At 43.5% G+C, this 15,957-nt stretch overlaps 1 protein-coding gene across 3 annotated transcripts; it reads right to left on the bottom strand.

The window, feature by feature from the left end:
- Window positions 1-2,426: 2,426 nt before the first annotated feature.
- On the bottom strand, window positions 2,427-10,290 carry LOC308549107 (transmembrane protein C1orf162). Of its 3 annotated transcripts, XM_081121431.1 has the most exons (7): window positions 10,227-10,286; window positions 9,746-9,877; window positions 7,758-7,793; window positions 6,906-6,966; window positions 3,869-3,966; window positions 3,528-3,577; window positions 2,434-3,272 (listed from the first exon to the last, which is right to left on the bottom strand). In XM_081121431.1, the coding sequence occupies exons 3-7, from the start codon at window positions 7,780-7,782 to the stop codon at window positions 3,141-3,143; spliced, it is 366 nt and encodes a 121-aa protein (XP_080977557.1). In that variant the 5' UTR covers window positions 7,783-7,793; window positions 9,746-9,877; window positions 10,227-10,286; the 3' UTR covers window positions 2,434-3,140. The 3 variants fall into 3 exon arrangements, with proteins under 3 accessions (XP_080977556.1, XP_080977557.1, XP_080977558.1); XM_081121430.1 differs by lacking the exon at window positions 9,746-9,877 and having other exon boundaries at window positions 2,427-3,272; window positions 10,227-10,290; XM_081121432.1 differs by lacking the exon at window positions 9,746-9,877 and having other exon boundaries at window positions 10,027-10,270.
- Window positions 10,291-15,957: the final 5,667 nt, after the last annotated feature.

The following is a 15,957-nucleotide window of genomic DNA, read 5'->3' as shown; positions in this document are numbered from 1 at the left end:
CAATAGAGTCACCATGGCAACCACATCTGCAGTTAGGTAAGAGCAGGGGTGGCCAGAGGAGCTACACCAGGCCACGCCTGAGCAAGACTAGTCAGAGGACATCTCAAGATCTTAGTTCTCACGCACTGGGCCAGCCGGAAGCCAAGAGGAGGGGCAGAATCTCGGTTGGGCGCCTAGGAGATATTTTATCTGTGAGCCAATAAATTTCTAACCAGTGTTGAATGAACTCCAAAGTATGACTTCCTTCTCCTAGGATGTCACTGGAAAAGTATTTCTGGAAACTTTTCCTTTAAAGTATGATATTCCAATTAATTCCGGAATTGGTGTCATGTGCTGTCCTACCCAAAGAAAGGGAGGGAGATAGGCTAGATCCAGGGTTCACAGATTCTCCAGGTGAAAAGACTGTCCTGCATGGGAAACTGCCTCCAGAGTGAATGGATGCCGGTTCTGGTCCATGAGAACCCAAAGTGAGAAAACTTAAATGAAATATTCATTCAAATCAGGGAACACAAATCAAGACTAAGGCATTAGCCGCTATGGGTGCAAGTGAGGTTGTATTGTCATTAACACCCGAATTACCAAAGCTCTTAGCTCCCAGCTGCATGTCTGCACCCACCTGTCTTAGATCTCACCTGCGTGTCTGCACCCTCTCTCCCTATGTAGTGTCTCTCCCGCTATTTCAGGGAGCTCCCAGGGTCTCCCCAAACTGCCTCTGCTGCCCTCATAAATACCTTGCTTTTCTGGTCTCTTCCAATAGGGTGCTGGCCAGTCTCAGTGCTCAGGATACTCAAGTGGCCCTTTGAGCAGGGCTGGGACAGGGAGATTGGCTCGATTCTGCACATACCCTGCACGTTTAGGTCCAGGCTCTCACAAAGCCTTCCATGAAAATGGTTCCTTCGGCGTCCGCCCTAAAGAAGCCCTCTCTCCTTAGGTGGGAGCTCATCCCATTCCTGCATCTTCCGCGTTTCCATACAGTCCGTCTCCCTTCCTTCCAGAATCTCAGCTCAAACATCAGAGGTGCTCTTACCCCTCAGCCACAAATCAACCCCAATCCCCGCTCTGTGACCATGCACTGAACCCACACAGAGGAGCCACTAGCCCCTGGGCTCTGCAAACAGCAGCCCAGTCTGGGCTCCGTTAGGACCTCCTCCAATACCAGGCAAGAGAGCAGACAGCCACCCTCCACGACAGAGGAAGCCACTCTAGATGTCCTGGGAGATTTACACTTACCTGTCTGGAAAACTACTTCCCTGAGGACCCTACAGGTTTGTTCTGCTGCTGTGATCCAGGGTTCAAGAGCCCTGTTTCTTCCCTCACCTGCAAAGACTTTTCCAATCGATAATCAGTTATTGACCCGCTCATTCCACTCTCCAGCAAGGCTAGCTGCGCACCGCTGCTCACCACAGGGGGACAAAAGGCACGGCTTTGTAAACAGAGGGCTGTGCTGTTAAAAATGAGAAGCTTCGGGAAAAGAGGGCAGGACAATTCATCTGACATTCCACGCGCAGGTGGGTGGCCCAGGACAAGGCTTACTCATCCGTGAGCTGTTTCTCAGGCACTGGCTCTGAACTGGAAAGCGGATGGGGCTCCTAGCGTGAGGGTGGGCAGACTGGTTTGGTGTCAGCCTAGGGTTTGGGGACAGCGGAAAGTGAGCGAGGCCTCCTTGCTGGAGAAGAGACCGCGTGGGGCTGGCTCCCTGCTTCCCTAACCTGCCTTCCTCCGAGACCTGTGGGCGCCCACAGCGGGCCGCTCGCTCATCAAACCCCAATCCCACTGCCTCCTCCGGAGCCCGCTGTCAGGAGCAGCTCCCTGCCTCGGGAAAGTCTCCCTTTCCTGCCCGTGTCACCTGACTTCACCTCTGGTTTCTCTTCCACTGTGGGTGCTCCGGGGCAGCGGGGGGTGGAGGCCAGATGCCAGGAATCTGGCGGCAGAGGATCTGATTTAGATTTTATTCTGCCGCTCGCTGGCTGGAGGGCACCAACTTGTCTCAGTACCGTTGATAGAATAACCCATCCCCCCGGTGACTTGGTAAGTCACCTTCATCATAGTCTGAATTTCCTTATGTGTTTTGGTCTATTTCTGGTCTTTTTATTGTATCCCACTGATTTGTTTACTCATGTACTATTTACATATCATTTTAATTAGTCTAAATATGCTTAATGAAACAGTACTTCCAGTTACCTGTTAGGGTGAGGCTTCCCACGTTACTTTTACTTATTTTTATGAACTTTCCTGGATTTGCTTTTCTGGTTATTGTTAACATAGGATTTTTAGAGTAATCTTGCTGAGTAAAAAATAATTGTATTGATATTTTTTACTGGGATCGTCTACCGAATTATCCAGTGGGACTGGGGAGATTTAGAGTTAATCTTTAGCTCCTGTATAATGTTATGCATAGCTCATGATATCGTAAGGAGACGGACATCCACATTTGAATAGTGCTTTAATCGACAGGGACCTTGTATCTGTGTGGAGCTCTGGGATATACAGACGGCTCGTGTGTATTATATCTCATTTATTCCCACGCTAAGAGGTGTTTTCAGCTCTGTCTTCCAGATAAAGGAATTGAAGCTTTAAAAGTTTAACGAACTTGCCCAAATGAATATGGCTAGTTAGTGGTAGAGGTTGAGACCTGTACCCCAATCAATCCTGAACTTGATTACCATCACCTCGGTTAGTCTTTTCCTGCTGTGGATGAGCTCTGGACTTGTGGCCCTGACATCTGCAGGTAACAGGGACACAGGATGAAGGAGCCAGTATTGCAAAGGGTTTGCTTTTATTTGTCATTCCTGCTAGATTGTCCATTTTGTTGACTTCTCCTAAGTTGACACTTGGGACACTGAGTGAGCACTCTTGGTGCACCAAGCCTGTACCATACACTTTGGAAGGGACAAAGGGAGGCAGTCTTGGCCCTCAGAGAGCTTACATCCTGTTAGTCCCAGTGGGAGGCCCAGGAAAAAGACTGACCCTGGGTCACAAAACTGCTGGCTAAGATTGCCAGATCACACCCAAACAACTCCACCTGCAGTTTCACACAGACTGTGGTCCAAAATCTCTAAAAAGGGAAAGTGATGTATGAAGATGGAGCTGACATGAGAGGAACTGGATCCGAGCCTTATTGGAAACTCAGGATGAATCTGTCACTTAATCTGAGCATAGACAACGGAGTTCAGGCCTGCAGAATGGTTTGCAATCAAGTCGCCCCTCTTCTCTTCTGACATTTTGAGATCCACGCTGGCATAGGTGAGCGTCTCCTCCGGGGTGGATGATAACTGCAGAGGACGAAGGAGGAGGAATGAGAGAGTTCAGTTTGGAGGAATGTGCCTCTTGAGAAGCAAGGACCTCTTCAGAGCAACTTGGAAGCTTTGGTGAGAGAAGACCCAAAGAAATCAGAAGAACCCTTCAAAGAATCACTTGCCCAGCATCCAGAAAGCAATACCACTAGTCTAGTGGATAAGACATAGTGTAGAGGGAAATTCCAATGGCAGCAGGTCTCCAGTGTCACAGAAACAGCATGGTCATCTTACCTTGGCAAGAGAATCTGAGTGAGGATCCAGAGCTTGGGGACTTGAATGACCTGCCACAAGTGCGAGGAAGAAAAGGGACAAATCTCACCAATGGGGTCTGGAGGAATTGGAAGTCTCTCCCTTCAGTCTTGGGTGAAGGCGTGGGCTGGGAGGAGGTGGTGCAGGTGGGAAAGGTGGAGGGTCAGGAGGGCAGGTGAGAAGTGGAGGGATTGGAATCTGCAGTCTGCAGAGAAGGTGGGCTGAGCAGGTTTTATCCCCTCTTTCCTGTTAGCCACTCAAGACTAACTCTATTCTCAATGGCAGAGAAAAAAGAGCCATCCCATCGCTCGGAGGCCACTTACATTTTCTGTAGTTCTTCATGATGAGGAAGACAAGGGCTACCAGCAGCAGTGTCAGTAGAACCCCAGCAAGAAAGGCTAAGGCCAAATGAAGTTCTTTGCTGTTGTGGTAAATAAAGGGAGCAGATGACCTTCTGGGCTTTTTGAAGGCCTTTTCTAAAGACCAGAATGTAACATTTCCCTCCAATGGGAAAACCTCTAAAATAGCTTTCACACTTCCCACTGTTTTCAACTTTTTGGTTTTGAGTTCAAGATCCTTTTGAAGCTTCAGTGAAAGGTTTTCCCTCAAGAAATGTACATAGTTCTCAAACTATTCAAAAAAATTAATGACGAGGAAAGGCTCCCAAATTCATTTTTCGAGGCCAGCATTACCCTGGTACCAAAACCAGACAAAGACACTTAAAAAAAAAATTATAGGCCATGAATATAGATGTAATAATCCTCAACAAAATATTAGTAAGCCGAATTCAGCAATACATTGAAAAAAATCATATACCATGATTAAGTGGGATTTATTCCTGGGATGCAAAGCTGGTTCAATATCCACAAATTAATTAATGTGATACACCACAGAAGCATAATGAAAAAATCATATGATTATATCAATAGATGCAGAAAAAGCATTGGACAAATCCAGCATCCATTTATGATACACATTCTCAGCAAAGTGAGGATAGAGGAAACATACTCAATGGTGAAAAGCTAAAAGCTTTTTCTTTAAATCAGAAACAAGTCAAGAATGTCCCCTTTTATTTAACATAGTATTGGAAGTCCTAGCCACAACAATCAGATGGGGAAAAAAAGAAAGAAAGAAAGAAAAGAAAAGAAAGAAAAGAAAGAAAGAAAGAAAGAAAGAAAGAAAGAAAGAAAGAAAGGGCATCCAAATTGGAAAGGAAGAAGTAAAAGTGTCATTATTTGCAGATGACATGATACTATATAGAAAGAACCCTAAAAAATCCACCAAAAAACTACTAGAATAAATGAGCTCATTAAATAGCAAGATAAAAAAATTAATATTCAGAAATTGGTTGCATTTTTATACACAATAACAGACTACCTGAAAGAGAAATTAAGAAAACAATCCCATTTACAATTACATCAGCAAGAATGAAATACCTAGGAATAAATTCAACCAAGGAGGCAAAAGACCTGTACTCAAAAACTATAAGACACTGAAGAAAGAAACTGAAGAAGACACAAATAAATGAAATTCTATACCATACTCATGGATAGGAAGAATTAACACCATTAAAATATCCATACGATCTAAAGCAATTTACAGATTTCAATGCAATCTCTATCAAAACACCAATAGCATTTTTCACAAAACTAGAATAAATAATCCTAAAATTTATATGGAGCCATAAAAGACCCCAAATAGCCAAAGCCATCTTGAAAAAGAAGAACAAAGTTGGAGGTTGTATGCTGATATCGAACTATACCACAAGGCCATAGTAATCAAAACAGCATGGTACCAGCATCAAAAGAGACACATAGCTCAATGGGATAGAACAGAGAGGCCAGAAATAAGCCCACACCTATATGATCAATTAATATATGACAAAGGAGGCAAGAATATAGTTGGGTACAGACAGTCTCTTCAGTAAACAGTGTTGGGGAAACTGGACAGACACATGCAAAATAATGAAAATGGACCACTTTCTTACAAGAATAAACTCAAAATGGATTAAAGACTTAAATGTAAGACTCGGAACCATAAAACTCCTAAAAGAAAACACAGGCAGTAAACTCTCTGACATTGCTCTCAGTAGTATCTTTTTGGGTGTGTCTTCTTGGGCAAGAGAAACAATAACAGCAAAATACAACCACCATGAGGCTACATCAAACTAAAAAGTTTTTGCACAGCGAAGGAAACCATCAAAAAAATAAAAACAAAAAGACAACCTACTGAATGGAAGAAGATATTTGCCAATAATACATCCAAAATGGGGTTAATACTCAAAATATATAAAGAACTCATACAACTTAACACTAAGAAAATAAACCAATTAAAACATGGGCAGAGGACCTGAATAGAACATTTCTCCAGAGGACACACAGATGGCCAAGAGACATGAAAATTTGCTCAACATCAGGGAAATGCAAATTAAAGCCACAGTAAGATAGCACCTTACACCTGTCAGAATGGCTACCATCAACAAATCAACAAATAAGTGTTGGCAAGAATGTGGAGAAAAGGAAACCCTCATGCAGCTACTATATAAAACAGTATGGAGGTTTCTCAAAATATTAATAATGGAACTGCCTTATGACCCAGTGATTCTACTTCTGGGTATTTATTTGAAGAAATCCAAAACACTAATTATAAAAACATATGCATCCCTATGTTCATTGCAGCATTATTTACAGTAGGCAAGATGTGGAAACAACCTAAGTGTCCACCAACAGACAAATGGATAAAGAAAATGGGGGGGGGGGGGGGTGAGTGTGTATATATATATATATGTGAGTAATATATGGAATATTACTCAGCCATAAAAAAGAATGAAATCTTGCCATTTGAGACAACATGGATGGACCTAGAGGATATTATGCTCAGTGAAATAAGCCAGACAAAGAAAAATAGCATATGATTTCACTTATATGTGGAATCCAAAAAACAAAATAAACAAAACAGAAACAAATTCATAGATACAGAGAAAATATCGACAGTTACCAGATGTTAAGTATTGTAAGGATCAGCAGGATCTGTTGTAAGTTATGTAAATGTTGAGCCACTATGTTATACACCTGAAACCAATATAACGTGGTATGTCAACTGTCATTTTTTAAAATGTCCATAAGTGGCCCTACACAGCAAATCTTATTTTTAAAAGTAAATGATTCATGGAACTCTTGAGGCTTGGGGGTCCCTAGGTTAAGAAAAACACTAAGAGGGTAAAAAACTGAGTGAGTTTGTCCATTGGTTCTGGCTTCTTCTCTCCAGATGCCCCTCCCCAAGCCCATAATGCAAAACTGTCAACACAAAATCCAACACCATGTGGTACAAGAGGAAATGGTCAGGAGAATGTTCACTTACTTGGAGAAGCAGGGTGCAGGGGAAGCTGTGGGAGCTATAGTGGTGAGGGCTGTTTGCTTGCCTATGAGAGAACATGAAGGGGATTAGCATATCTGCCACTTCGCATGAACTTTCCAGCTTAAGTGTCCCCAGGTTCCTCGCCCTATCCGAGCAACCAGTGGAGATCAATGAAGGGGGCTACAAGTCTGCGAATGAAGAGCGCATCGTTTGTTAGATCCCAGAGCCTTTAAGGTGGAAATTAGAACTGGAACTTAAAAAACCATCAGCTACACAAGTGAAAGAAAAGCCTGGTGGTTCTGTAGCCCCAGATGTCCCTTTGATAAAAAAAAAACAAAAACATCTCCTGGGTCTCCCTCAAGGATTTTAATAGGACTCCTAGGTAGATATGCTCCCTTGGATTTAAGCAGAGAATCCCAGGCCAGAGAGTCAAGTACCAAAGGTGAATCACAGAACTAGTGTTTCCCAAGGTCCTCGGGAATCTGACCTTGGCACCTGCTGCCTTATTTCGGTTTGTTCATTTGTTTGCAGGCAAGTCAAAGGCAGCCACGGTGAGTTTTCCCAATACCTGCACCACCACCGGCGTGGGTAGTAAGAGAAGTAAACTAGATTTCCACAAACTACCTAACTGGTCTAATACCAAGCACAGAGACACCCACCCTTTACTCAAAATTTGGAGGATCAGACCATAGCCTCTGGTTCCCCTTTTCACCCCCCTGGGCGTTACTGCATGGTGAAATCTGATTCTTCCAAGTTCAGAAACGTCCCATTACGGCCCCTCAGCACACTTTCCAGTTTTTCCAGTTCATCTTAACCCGGCAGTGAGGCAGGTAATGGTTTCTGTCCTGAACTTACCAGTGTTGGATTGACTTCCTCCCATGCTGTCTTCCCCTGAAAATAAAGAAGGTACCTCTGAGAAAGCCTGGAAAGGAGAGGCAGTGGAGGAGTCCACTGTGATCTCAATACGAGAGCAGTAACAACGAGAGAGGCAAGTCGTGGGCAGGTGTTCTAGTGAAGTCAGTGGTCACGAACTTCATGTGGTGTGGTTGCCACAGCTCAGCAGCATCCTCAGCTTTGCAGGTCCAGAAATTTGATGTTATCAGGGCACCTAGAATTGACTGATTACTCCGGAACTAACTCCCACCAACCAACCCACAGGAGACTGATGTATAAACAGAAATGACATAAGGAGCATGTTGCTGTAACGAGCAGCATTCTCTCAGAACCTCTAAGAAACCGAACTGAAACCATAATTTTGCTTGGCAAACATTGAACTGAAGCCAGGGTGGGAGAAGATGAATGCGTGTTTTTAACACTTAGTGTCATCTAGGTCTGACGCCTCTGCTTCCCCCTCCCCTGGCAAGTACTGGGCAAACTTTAACAAATTTGCTGCTGGAGATCCTTCCTCTAGGCTCCATCAGACACTTCCGTTCACATGTTGTCTTTTCGAGTGAAAATAGCCTTGCCTAGGCTATGATTCTATTTGTTATGTAAAGTTTTCTATACTTTCCCGCTTTTATTTATTTGTTCCAAAAAGTACAAAGCGCTGAAAAGCAGAAAAGTAAAATCATCCAAACTCCCACTACCCATGGTTAATATTTTAGTGTATTTCTTTTTAGTTGCATTTCCATGAATTTTAAATTCCTTTTTCGTTTTTCTTTTTTCCAGTTTTATTGAGATATAATTGACATATCACATTGTATTAGTTTAAGGTGTACCAATTAATGATTTGACATAGATTTATTTGCAAAATGATCACCTCAATGAGTTCAGCTAACATCCATCACCTCACAGAGTTACAAATTATTTTTCTTGTGATGCCAATGTTTAAGATCTACTCTCTTAGCAACTTTCAAATATACAATACAGTATTATTAATTATAATCACCATGCTGTACATTACGTCCCCAGGACTTCTTTATCTTATAACTGGGTTTGTACCTTTGACCACCTTCACCCATTCCCCCGCCACACCCCCCCACCCCCCTCACTCCTCTCTGGCATTTGTTCTTTCCATGTATGAAGTCAATTTTTAGAGATTCCACATATAAGTGAGACCACAGTGTTTGTCTGTCATGCATTTTTAAAAGACTAGTTGAGATATTTCTTCATACATCCTGTTTTTTAAAACTAAGCTTTTTATCATTGGCATTCTCCCATGTCACTAAAAACTTTCCATAAGCATTTTCATGGCGACAGTTCTTTCTGTTACAACTATGTACTATTATTTGCTTAACCAGTTCCCTGACTGTTGATAAACATTGTTTCCACTTTTATTATTATTTATATTTTATTATTTTATAATAAAATAAAACAGTTCTAGGTGGCCACAATTTTACTTCATATTAAGTAAACCCATGATAAGAATTTTTGGCTCTCCTGTATATGTTGTATTTTAAGGTAATTCATTTAGACAACAAATGCCATCAATTCTTTGTTTAATTGTTCAGCTCTCAAAAGTGAAGCAATTTCCAAGTCCTGGGGACATGGGGAGGGTTGGGAGCCGGACCTCACTGCCATGGGCCAGTAGCAGCAGCGACATATCAAGTGCCTTACAATCAGACCAAACCTTTTCAGATCAGCATGTGGGATAATCAGGAAGGCACCCACTGGGAAACGGGGTGAGAACCCTGAGCCAGGGGAACAGAAAGCACACCACGCACAGCAGAATCAGCAGTGGTAATGGCTTTTCAGCACTTTTTTGTTCCTGTTTTCATTCAAAAGTCAACAAGGCTCTTTGTAAAGCACCATAAAATATTTATATAGCATTTTAAATATACTGAAATAGGTGTTTGTACTAAATAGAGCATGAACTTAACCTATAAACTTATACTAGACCTTACCCCCGGGGAGGTGGAAGAGAAGATTGTAGGTTTCTGTAAAATCTTAACCTTCACATCAGTGGCTCAGAATTTGCAACCATCCCAAAGAAATGCTACCACAGCCACCTTGAATAAAAGTTGGGCCAACTCACCCTGAAAGACAAAACCATCACACGACACCACGGGGCAATAGCTCCTTACAGATCCAGGCCGAGAAGAGAAGGAAGCACATTTCCCTTTAAAAACAACACTCACACACTCGACAGAAGCATAAATTAAAATAGAAACAATACCATACATACCTTTTCACATTCTGGCTGGCACCGAAGAATCTTCTCAATTGCCATTAAATTCACCAACTCAATGCAGACATTAAAACACAACCCTTTCCCCACCAAATACAGTTTAAAAGAAAGAGATGACAGAAACCCAATGAGATGACATTTTCCTTTGGTGAATGATTATTTTGTCTAAATTAAAAGCATGGTGTAAATGCATTTACCTTTAAAGAAAAAGTCCAGTCACGAGATGCCACGGTCTAAAACTGAACTTTTGCTTCCGTGGCTACTCCTATTTTTCAGAAATGATGAAATACCCAAAATAGCCACTGTCAAGCTATGTGTTGCAAATCAACTAAACTCCAGGGCAGACTTCCTCTTTGAGGCCAACACCATAGTTTTTTTAATCTCATAAGCACAGAATTTTTGTATCTTTTGATACATGAATGTCAAGTACAAGGGATAAGACAAGTTTATTTCTAATTAAGTACATGTCGAGTAACCACACACCAGATATGGTGGGGGGGGTCACAGCAATGTGACCTGATCATTGTCATCAAGCATCTTACTGTGTCATTTATTCTAACCCTGGAGTTGAGGTGAAGAAAAAAACAAAACAGTTGTGTTAGAGTTAAGTGCAGACTTTAAATGTGTTAAGAGCTTGGAGGGCCCTTCAAAGAGAAGGGAAATCATTTACAAACATCTATTCATAAATGTACTCATTAAATAAATACGATGGGTCCTACCGCAGGCTGAGTACTGCGGGTAATTGAGAGCAAAGCAGAGAAGTTCCTCAGGAAGCCTGCCATCTAATTGAGAAGAGACTCGATAAACACATGACTAATCCTGGGGACAAGCAGCAGAATGCCATGCTCGAGGGTAATGGGAGGATCGTTAAGTAACATGGGTGCCCGGCCAGGCCTGTGCAAGGAGGAGACAAGCACTGTGACAACCAGAGGACTCGACAGCTGGCCAGGCAGAGCGCCTGGGGGAGGCAGAGGGCAACTCACAGGTTTATTGAGAGGGAGGAGCTAGCAGAGCTGGCAAAGTCTGGCGAGGCTGCATGCCCAGACCTGGGGCTGGGGCCTGGGGTCTGGATGGGGTTTGGATGGAGGGAGAAAGAAATCACTGTATGAGGAGGGCCCAGGCCCAGGCCTCATTGCTGGCATTCAAGCGATGTATTTCTGAGGTATCAACAGTTTAAGGGTGGGGCATTTTTAAGGGGTGGGAAGCAAAAGCAGTTCCAAAGGTGGGTTTCAGCCAGATCGTGGAGGTCTTTCAATCTAAGCAATAAATATTATGTTAAGTGTTAATAAGGAACCACTAAAGGGTTTTGAATTGGGATATAACAAACATGACCTTTAAGGGAGACTCCACCCCATCACATCATAATTTGTGGGTAGAGAGGGGTGAGGAAACAAGTTAGGAGAGTAGGGCAATATTTTAGGCATTTAACAAGGGCATGAGCAGCAGGGATGAGGAGGAACCCACTGGAAACCTGTCATAAGATTGGAAGTTATGACTTGGTAAGTCCATGATTATGTCAAGTTTTTGAATCTCAGTGGCTGAATTCATTTTTTCACCCACTTCACAGTGAACAATTATTTTGTGCCATGTGTGAGTCTAAGTTCTGAGGATATAACAGTGAGCAAAATATGGCCTTTTCCTGCCTTCATGGAACTCTCATTAATTAAAGGAAGCTGTGACCAAAGAAATGGTAGCAATTCCATGAGCTGTGAAGGAGCAGGCCCCCCGGGCTGTGTATGTCTGTGACACAGGGAACCAGGGTGGGCTTCCTGGAGGAAAACAAACCAAAATCTGAGGTGTGAGTTGGAGTTTCACTAGACCCTGGGGGGTGGGGGGATCACAGGGAACAGAACATTAAAATTCAAAAGCCCTGTGTCAGAAAGGAGGGCAGGAAGCCCAAACACGCAAACAAGTGTGGCAGATAGTTTCCCAAGCAAGGGAGTGAGTGATGCAGGCTGCTGGGGGATGTGGAGCATGGAGGGGACGAAGCTAACGAGGCAGGAAGAAGCCAGTTCCCTCAGAGCTTTCGTCTTCATTATAAGAGAAGCGGGTTCCTCTATACTAAAGATATTTGAACAAGGGTGGCACAATCAAACGTGCAGCCTGAAAGAATCACTGCAACTGGAGAAGAGCAGATTGGAAGGCAACCAGAACAGGTATGAAAAGCCTGGCTGAGAGGTTACTGCCATGACCCAGTTGAAGGATAATAGTAGCTCTGACCAGCAGTAGCGAGGTGAAGGGATATAAATTCAGTTGAGAGGCATTTAGGAGAGTGGGAACAAAACAAGGGAGGGCAAAACGTCAAATACTGCGGTCAAAGATGTCACCAAAGAACAGATAGAAGAAGGAAACAGCAATAGCTCAAGGTTTAGAGTGAGGATTAATGAGTTAATCAGACATTTACTGAGCACCTACTATGATCCAAACACAATGCTATGTTCTGGAGTGCATCAACGCAATGAAATGCTGTAGATGCCATGTTGGGCATCACCACAGGATGGAGTGGGACCCAAAAGAGAAAAGGAGAAGTGGGTGTCAAGGAGGGAGGAGGGAGAAAAGGAGGGAGAGTGGGTGTCAAGAAAAGCATAATGGAGACGTGTGAATTGCATCTTGCAAGATGAGTCACCTTTTCTAGGAGGAAGCTGTTCGATGCAGAGGAACAGCATGAGCACAGGCACACCTCGTCATCTTCAGAGAAATGCAAGTATTTCGTCATTACTGGTGCTGTAGGGTATGAGGGCGGGGCGGGGTGGGGATGGGGATGGTAGAGGGAAGAAAGGCTGGAGAGAAGAGCAAGACTATGTGATGGAGGACCCTAGAGGCAACGGAGAGACTGCTGAAGTAGCATGATCACATTTGGGCTCAGGCAACAGAGAGTAGGAGCGACTGGTGAGGGGCCAGGCACTGGGTGCTTTAGTGCTGCAGAGTTCCAGAGGAGAAACGGAGATGATCCGATCAGAGGCCGAGGCCATGGTAAGAAGAGGTAGGGCAGATGAGTGATGAATATATTCATTTATTAGTTGAGAGGAAGGTAAGGAAGACAGAGGGCTCGGGATAACTCCCAGTGTTCTGCACTGTCTCACAGAATATGGAAGAAGGGGGTGTAGGATTGGGCGTAAATAACGAGTTTGCTTTTGGACAGTGAGTTTAGGATGCCTGTGGAACATTCAGGTAGAGATGTGGAGAAGGTAGTTGGATGCACAGGTCCGGGGCTCATGAAAGAGATCTCGATTTGTGTGGTAGACAGTACTAGTGCTCAGCCACAACCAGATGTCCTCTCCTTTTGTCTCAGAGCCTCGCTGGTGGCTGGGTAGCGCCATGTGATGAGTTCTGGCTGCTGGACTATGAATAAAAGTGATGCCCCTTTTAGTTGTCACTTAATTGCTGAAGAAAGACCTCCTCTGACCCCATCCCCTCAGGGTGAGCATAAACCTACGTAATCTGGACAACCTACCTCTCCAGCAGTCTCCTGCCTCTCTCCTTCCCTTTCTGTGCTCCAGGACTGTTTTTCAAGGTGCCACGCTTTCTCATCTCAGGGTCTTTGCACAATGGTTCTCTGTCTTAACATCTCCCTTCCTTCAGATATTAAACATAGTTTGTTCCAGAAGGCATTTCATGATCTCCTATACTAGAATAAGTTCATTTGCATGTGCCCCCATCACACCCCAGTGAGTATTAGGAACAGTGTCTAACGTTGTTCAATGTCTAGATTGCTAGACTGTAAGCTTGACGGGCAAAAATTACAGTCCTACTAATCCTAGTTTTGAGCAGTGCCTGACACGTAGTGTGCTTTTCCTAAGTGACTATCAAATGAGTTTTCTGTTTCCCACTGAAAAGCTTCATTCTTTCAAGGCCCATCCTTACCTTGCTGGTTTCAGAGGGAAGTCTCCCTCCTGCTGAAGGCTAATTCCTCCACGTGTCACCTGAGTGTCACTTCCCACCTCGGGACTTGACTACTTCTATCATCCCTGCTATCTTTCGCCCTCTTCCTTCTATGGCTTTTCCTTCACAGCTATTATTTGTTCCAGCCTGTCTCATCTTCAAACAACATTCCTCTGAGCCCACCTGTGGCTCCCTCTAGTTACCATCTACTGGGATGAGTAGTGTTCTGGAAATTAACCTACATAGGTCTATTTCCTCACTGCCTTTCAATCCCTTACCACCACTATAATCTATCTCCTGTCCCTGCCATTCAACCAAAGTGACTCTAAGGAGGGCCCCCAAAGACTCCAAGCTATTAACTCTATGGGTACTTTCAATCCTCTTAGTCTCCCTGAAAAATTGGCTCTTCTTACATGAAACTCTCTAGTCTGTTGACTTCACAGCTCCACTTTCTCCTGGTTTTCCTCCTATGACTGGCCATTTTCGCTTTTGCAGAATTTGCTTTCTCTGACACTGCTCTGACGTGTTCTTTCCTGAAACACCCCTATATTCCAAATCACAGGGAACAGTTCTCCCCTTTTCTTCTCTCTCAAACAAGACTGTGACTCATCTTAATACATCCCTTCTTCCAGATTCTCCCTACTCAAGTCCTACTAATGTTGCCTTGAGTATTTCTCACCAATTCCTTCCTTTCTATCCACACTGCCAAGGCCTTTAGTCAAGGTCTCCAATGTCCTTTAGTTAGAATGAGCCAACATTCTCTCCAAACTGCCCTCTAGTTGCTAGTGATTGCTCTGAAACAAGAATCTGCTCATCACTCCTCTGCTTCAGACCTTTCCATTGGCGTCCCTGTCCTCAGAACAAAATCTAACTTCTAAGCATAGCATTTAGGAACCCTAATGTAAATTCTTACTATTTGTTTCACTCTTAACTTCTTGAGTTTAAAAAATGTTACTCTTCTAGAGTGGCTTCTCTATGATCACAGATGCTGCTCCACCTTCCTGGACTCCAATCCCAACACTTTTGGCTGACTTCCTCTTTTTCTTAATGTTTTCTCTCTTTAAAATAAATAAATAAATAAAATCTTTATTGATTTCAGGAAGAGGAAGGGAGAGGGAGAGAGATAGAAACATCAATGATGAGAGAGTTATTGATCGCCTGCCTCCTGCATGTCCCCTACTGGGGAACAAGCTGGCAACCCAGGCATGTGCCCTGACCAGGAATCGAACTGTGATCTTCTGGATCCTAGGTCGACGCTCAACTGCTGAGCCACGCCAGCCAGGCTGACTTCCTCTTTCAAATGCCAACTCAGACATCTTTTCTGACCTGTTGTTTTTCTGCTCTCTCCATGTTTTATTGGGCGCTTTCATTGCCTTCTTGGGACTAGAATTTTTGCTTTAAGTATTACTCATCCAGCTAAACATTTGATAGGATAGTTGTGGTGGGTCATAACACGTCAAATTGCTTAGGCTGAACTACTTTCCAGAATTCTCTTCCTTGAACATTCTAGCAAGAGTGAGCCACAGAGATTAGAGGGTGGGTGTGAGGCAGTGACATGTCGTCATCTGTTGGCTCACCCAGTTGTGCTGGGCCTGCAACTTCCCAACCTTTCCCTGGATCAGCCTCCAGCTTCTCTAACCTTTGGACCATGTACGTGTGTGTGATAAAGGACCTGGGGTTTTGTAGGACAATCTTATCATCAAGGTCAGAGGGAATAAAACTGACAATTTCGGTGGTGTGTGCTTATGATTTCCGCTCATTCCTACCCTCTCTCAATTTATATTCATCTTCCCTTCTTAACTGCCTGTTCCGTGAAGTCAAATCCCTTTATATAAACATACATCCTAGTAGATGGTTCTCTGACATTGTATCACACATTCTTGTTGCCTTTCTACTAAATTTTAAACTCTTTGAGGTAGGGACTGACTTTTATCTCTGTATGACAAGCGCAGGATGGTGCTTAGCATGAACTAGGTATTTGTAATTGTTAAATGAATAATTTAGAACACCCCTGTTGACCATATCAAAATCTCTTTTAAGTAACAA

The sequence above is a fragment of the Miniopterus schreibersii genome (assembly GCF_964146895.1).
Source record: "Miniopterus schreibersii genome assembly, chromosome: 19".
Lineage (NCBI taxonomy): Eukaryota > Metazoa > Chordata > Mammalia > Chiroptera > Miniopteridae > Miniopterus > Miniopterus schreibersii.
The sequence above is the reverse complement of the archived record's forward strand: the minus strand, read 5'-3'. Positions and strand labels throughout refer to the sequence as shown.

Bases quoted from the DNA above. Each gene is read 5' to 3' on its own strand.
- LOC308549107 (XM_081121430.1), bottom strand. From the start codon at position 7,782: ATGGGAGGAAGTCAATCCAACACTG. The intron at 3,578-3,868 runs GTAAGTGGCCTC...CACTTGTGGCAG, and splicing joins CATGAAGAACTACAGAAAAT to GTCATTCAAGTCCCCAAGCT. The intron at 3,273-3,527 runs GTAAGATGACCA...CGTCCTCTGCAG, and splicing joins ACTCAGATTCTCTTGCCAAG to TTATCATCCACCCCGGAGGA.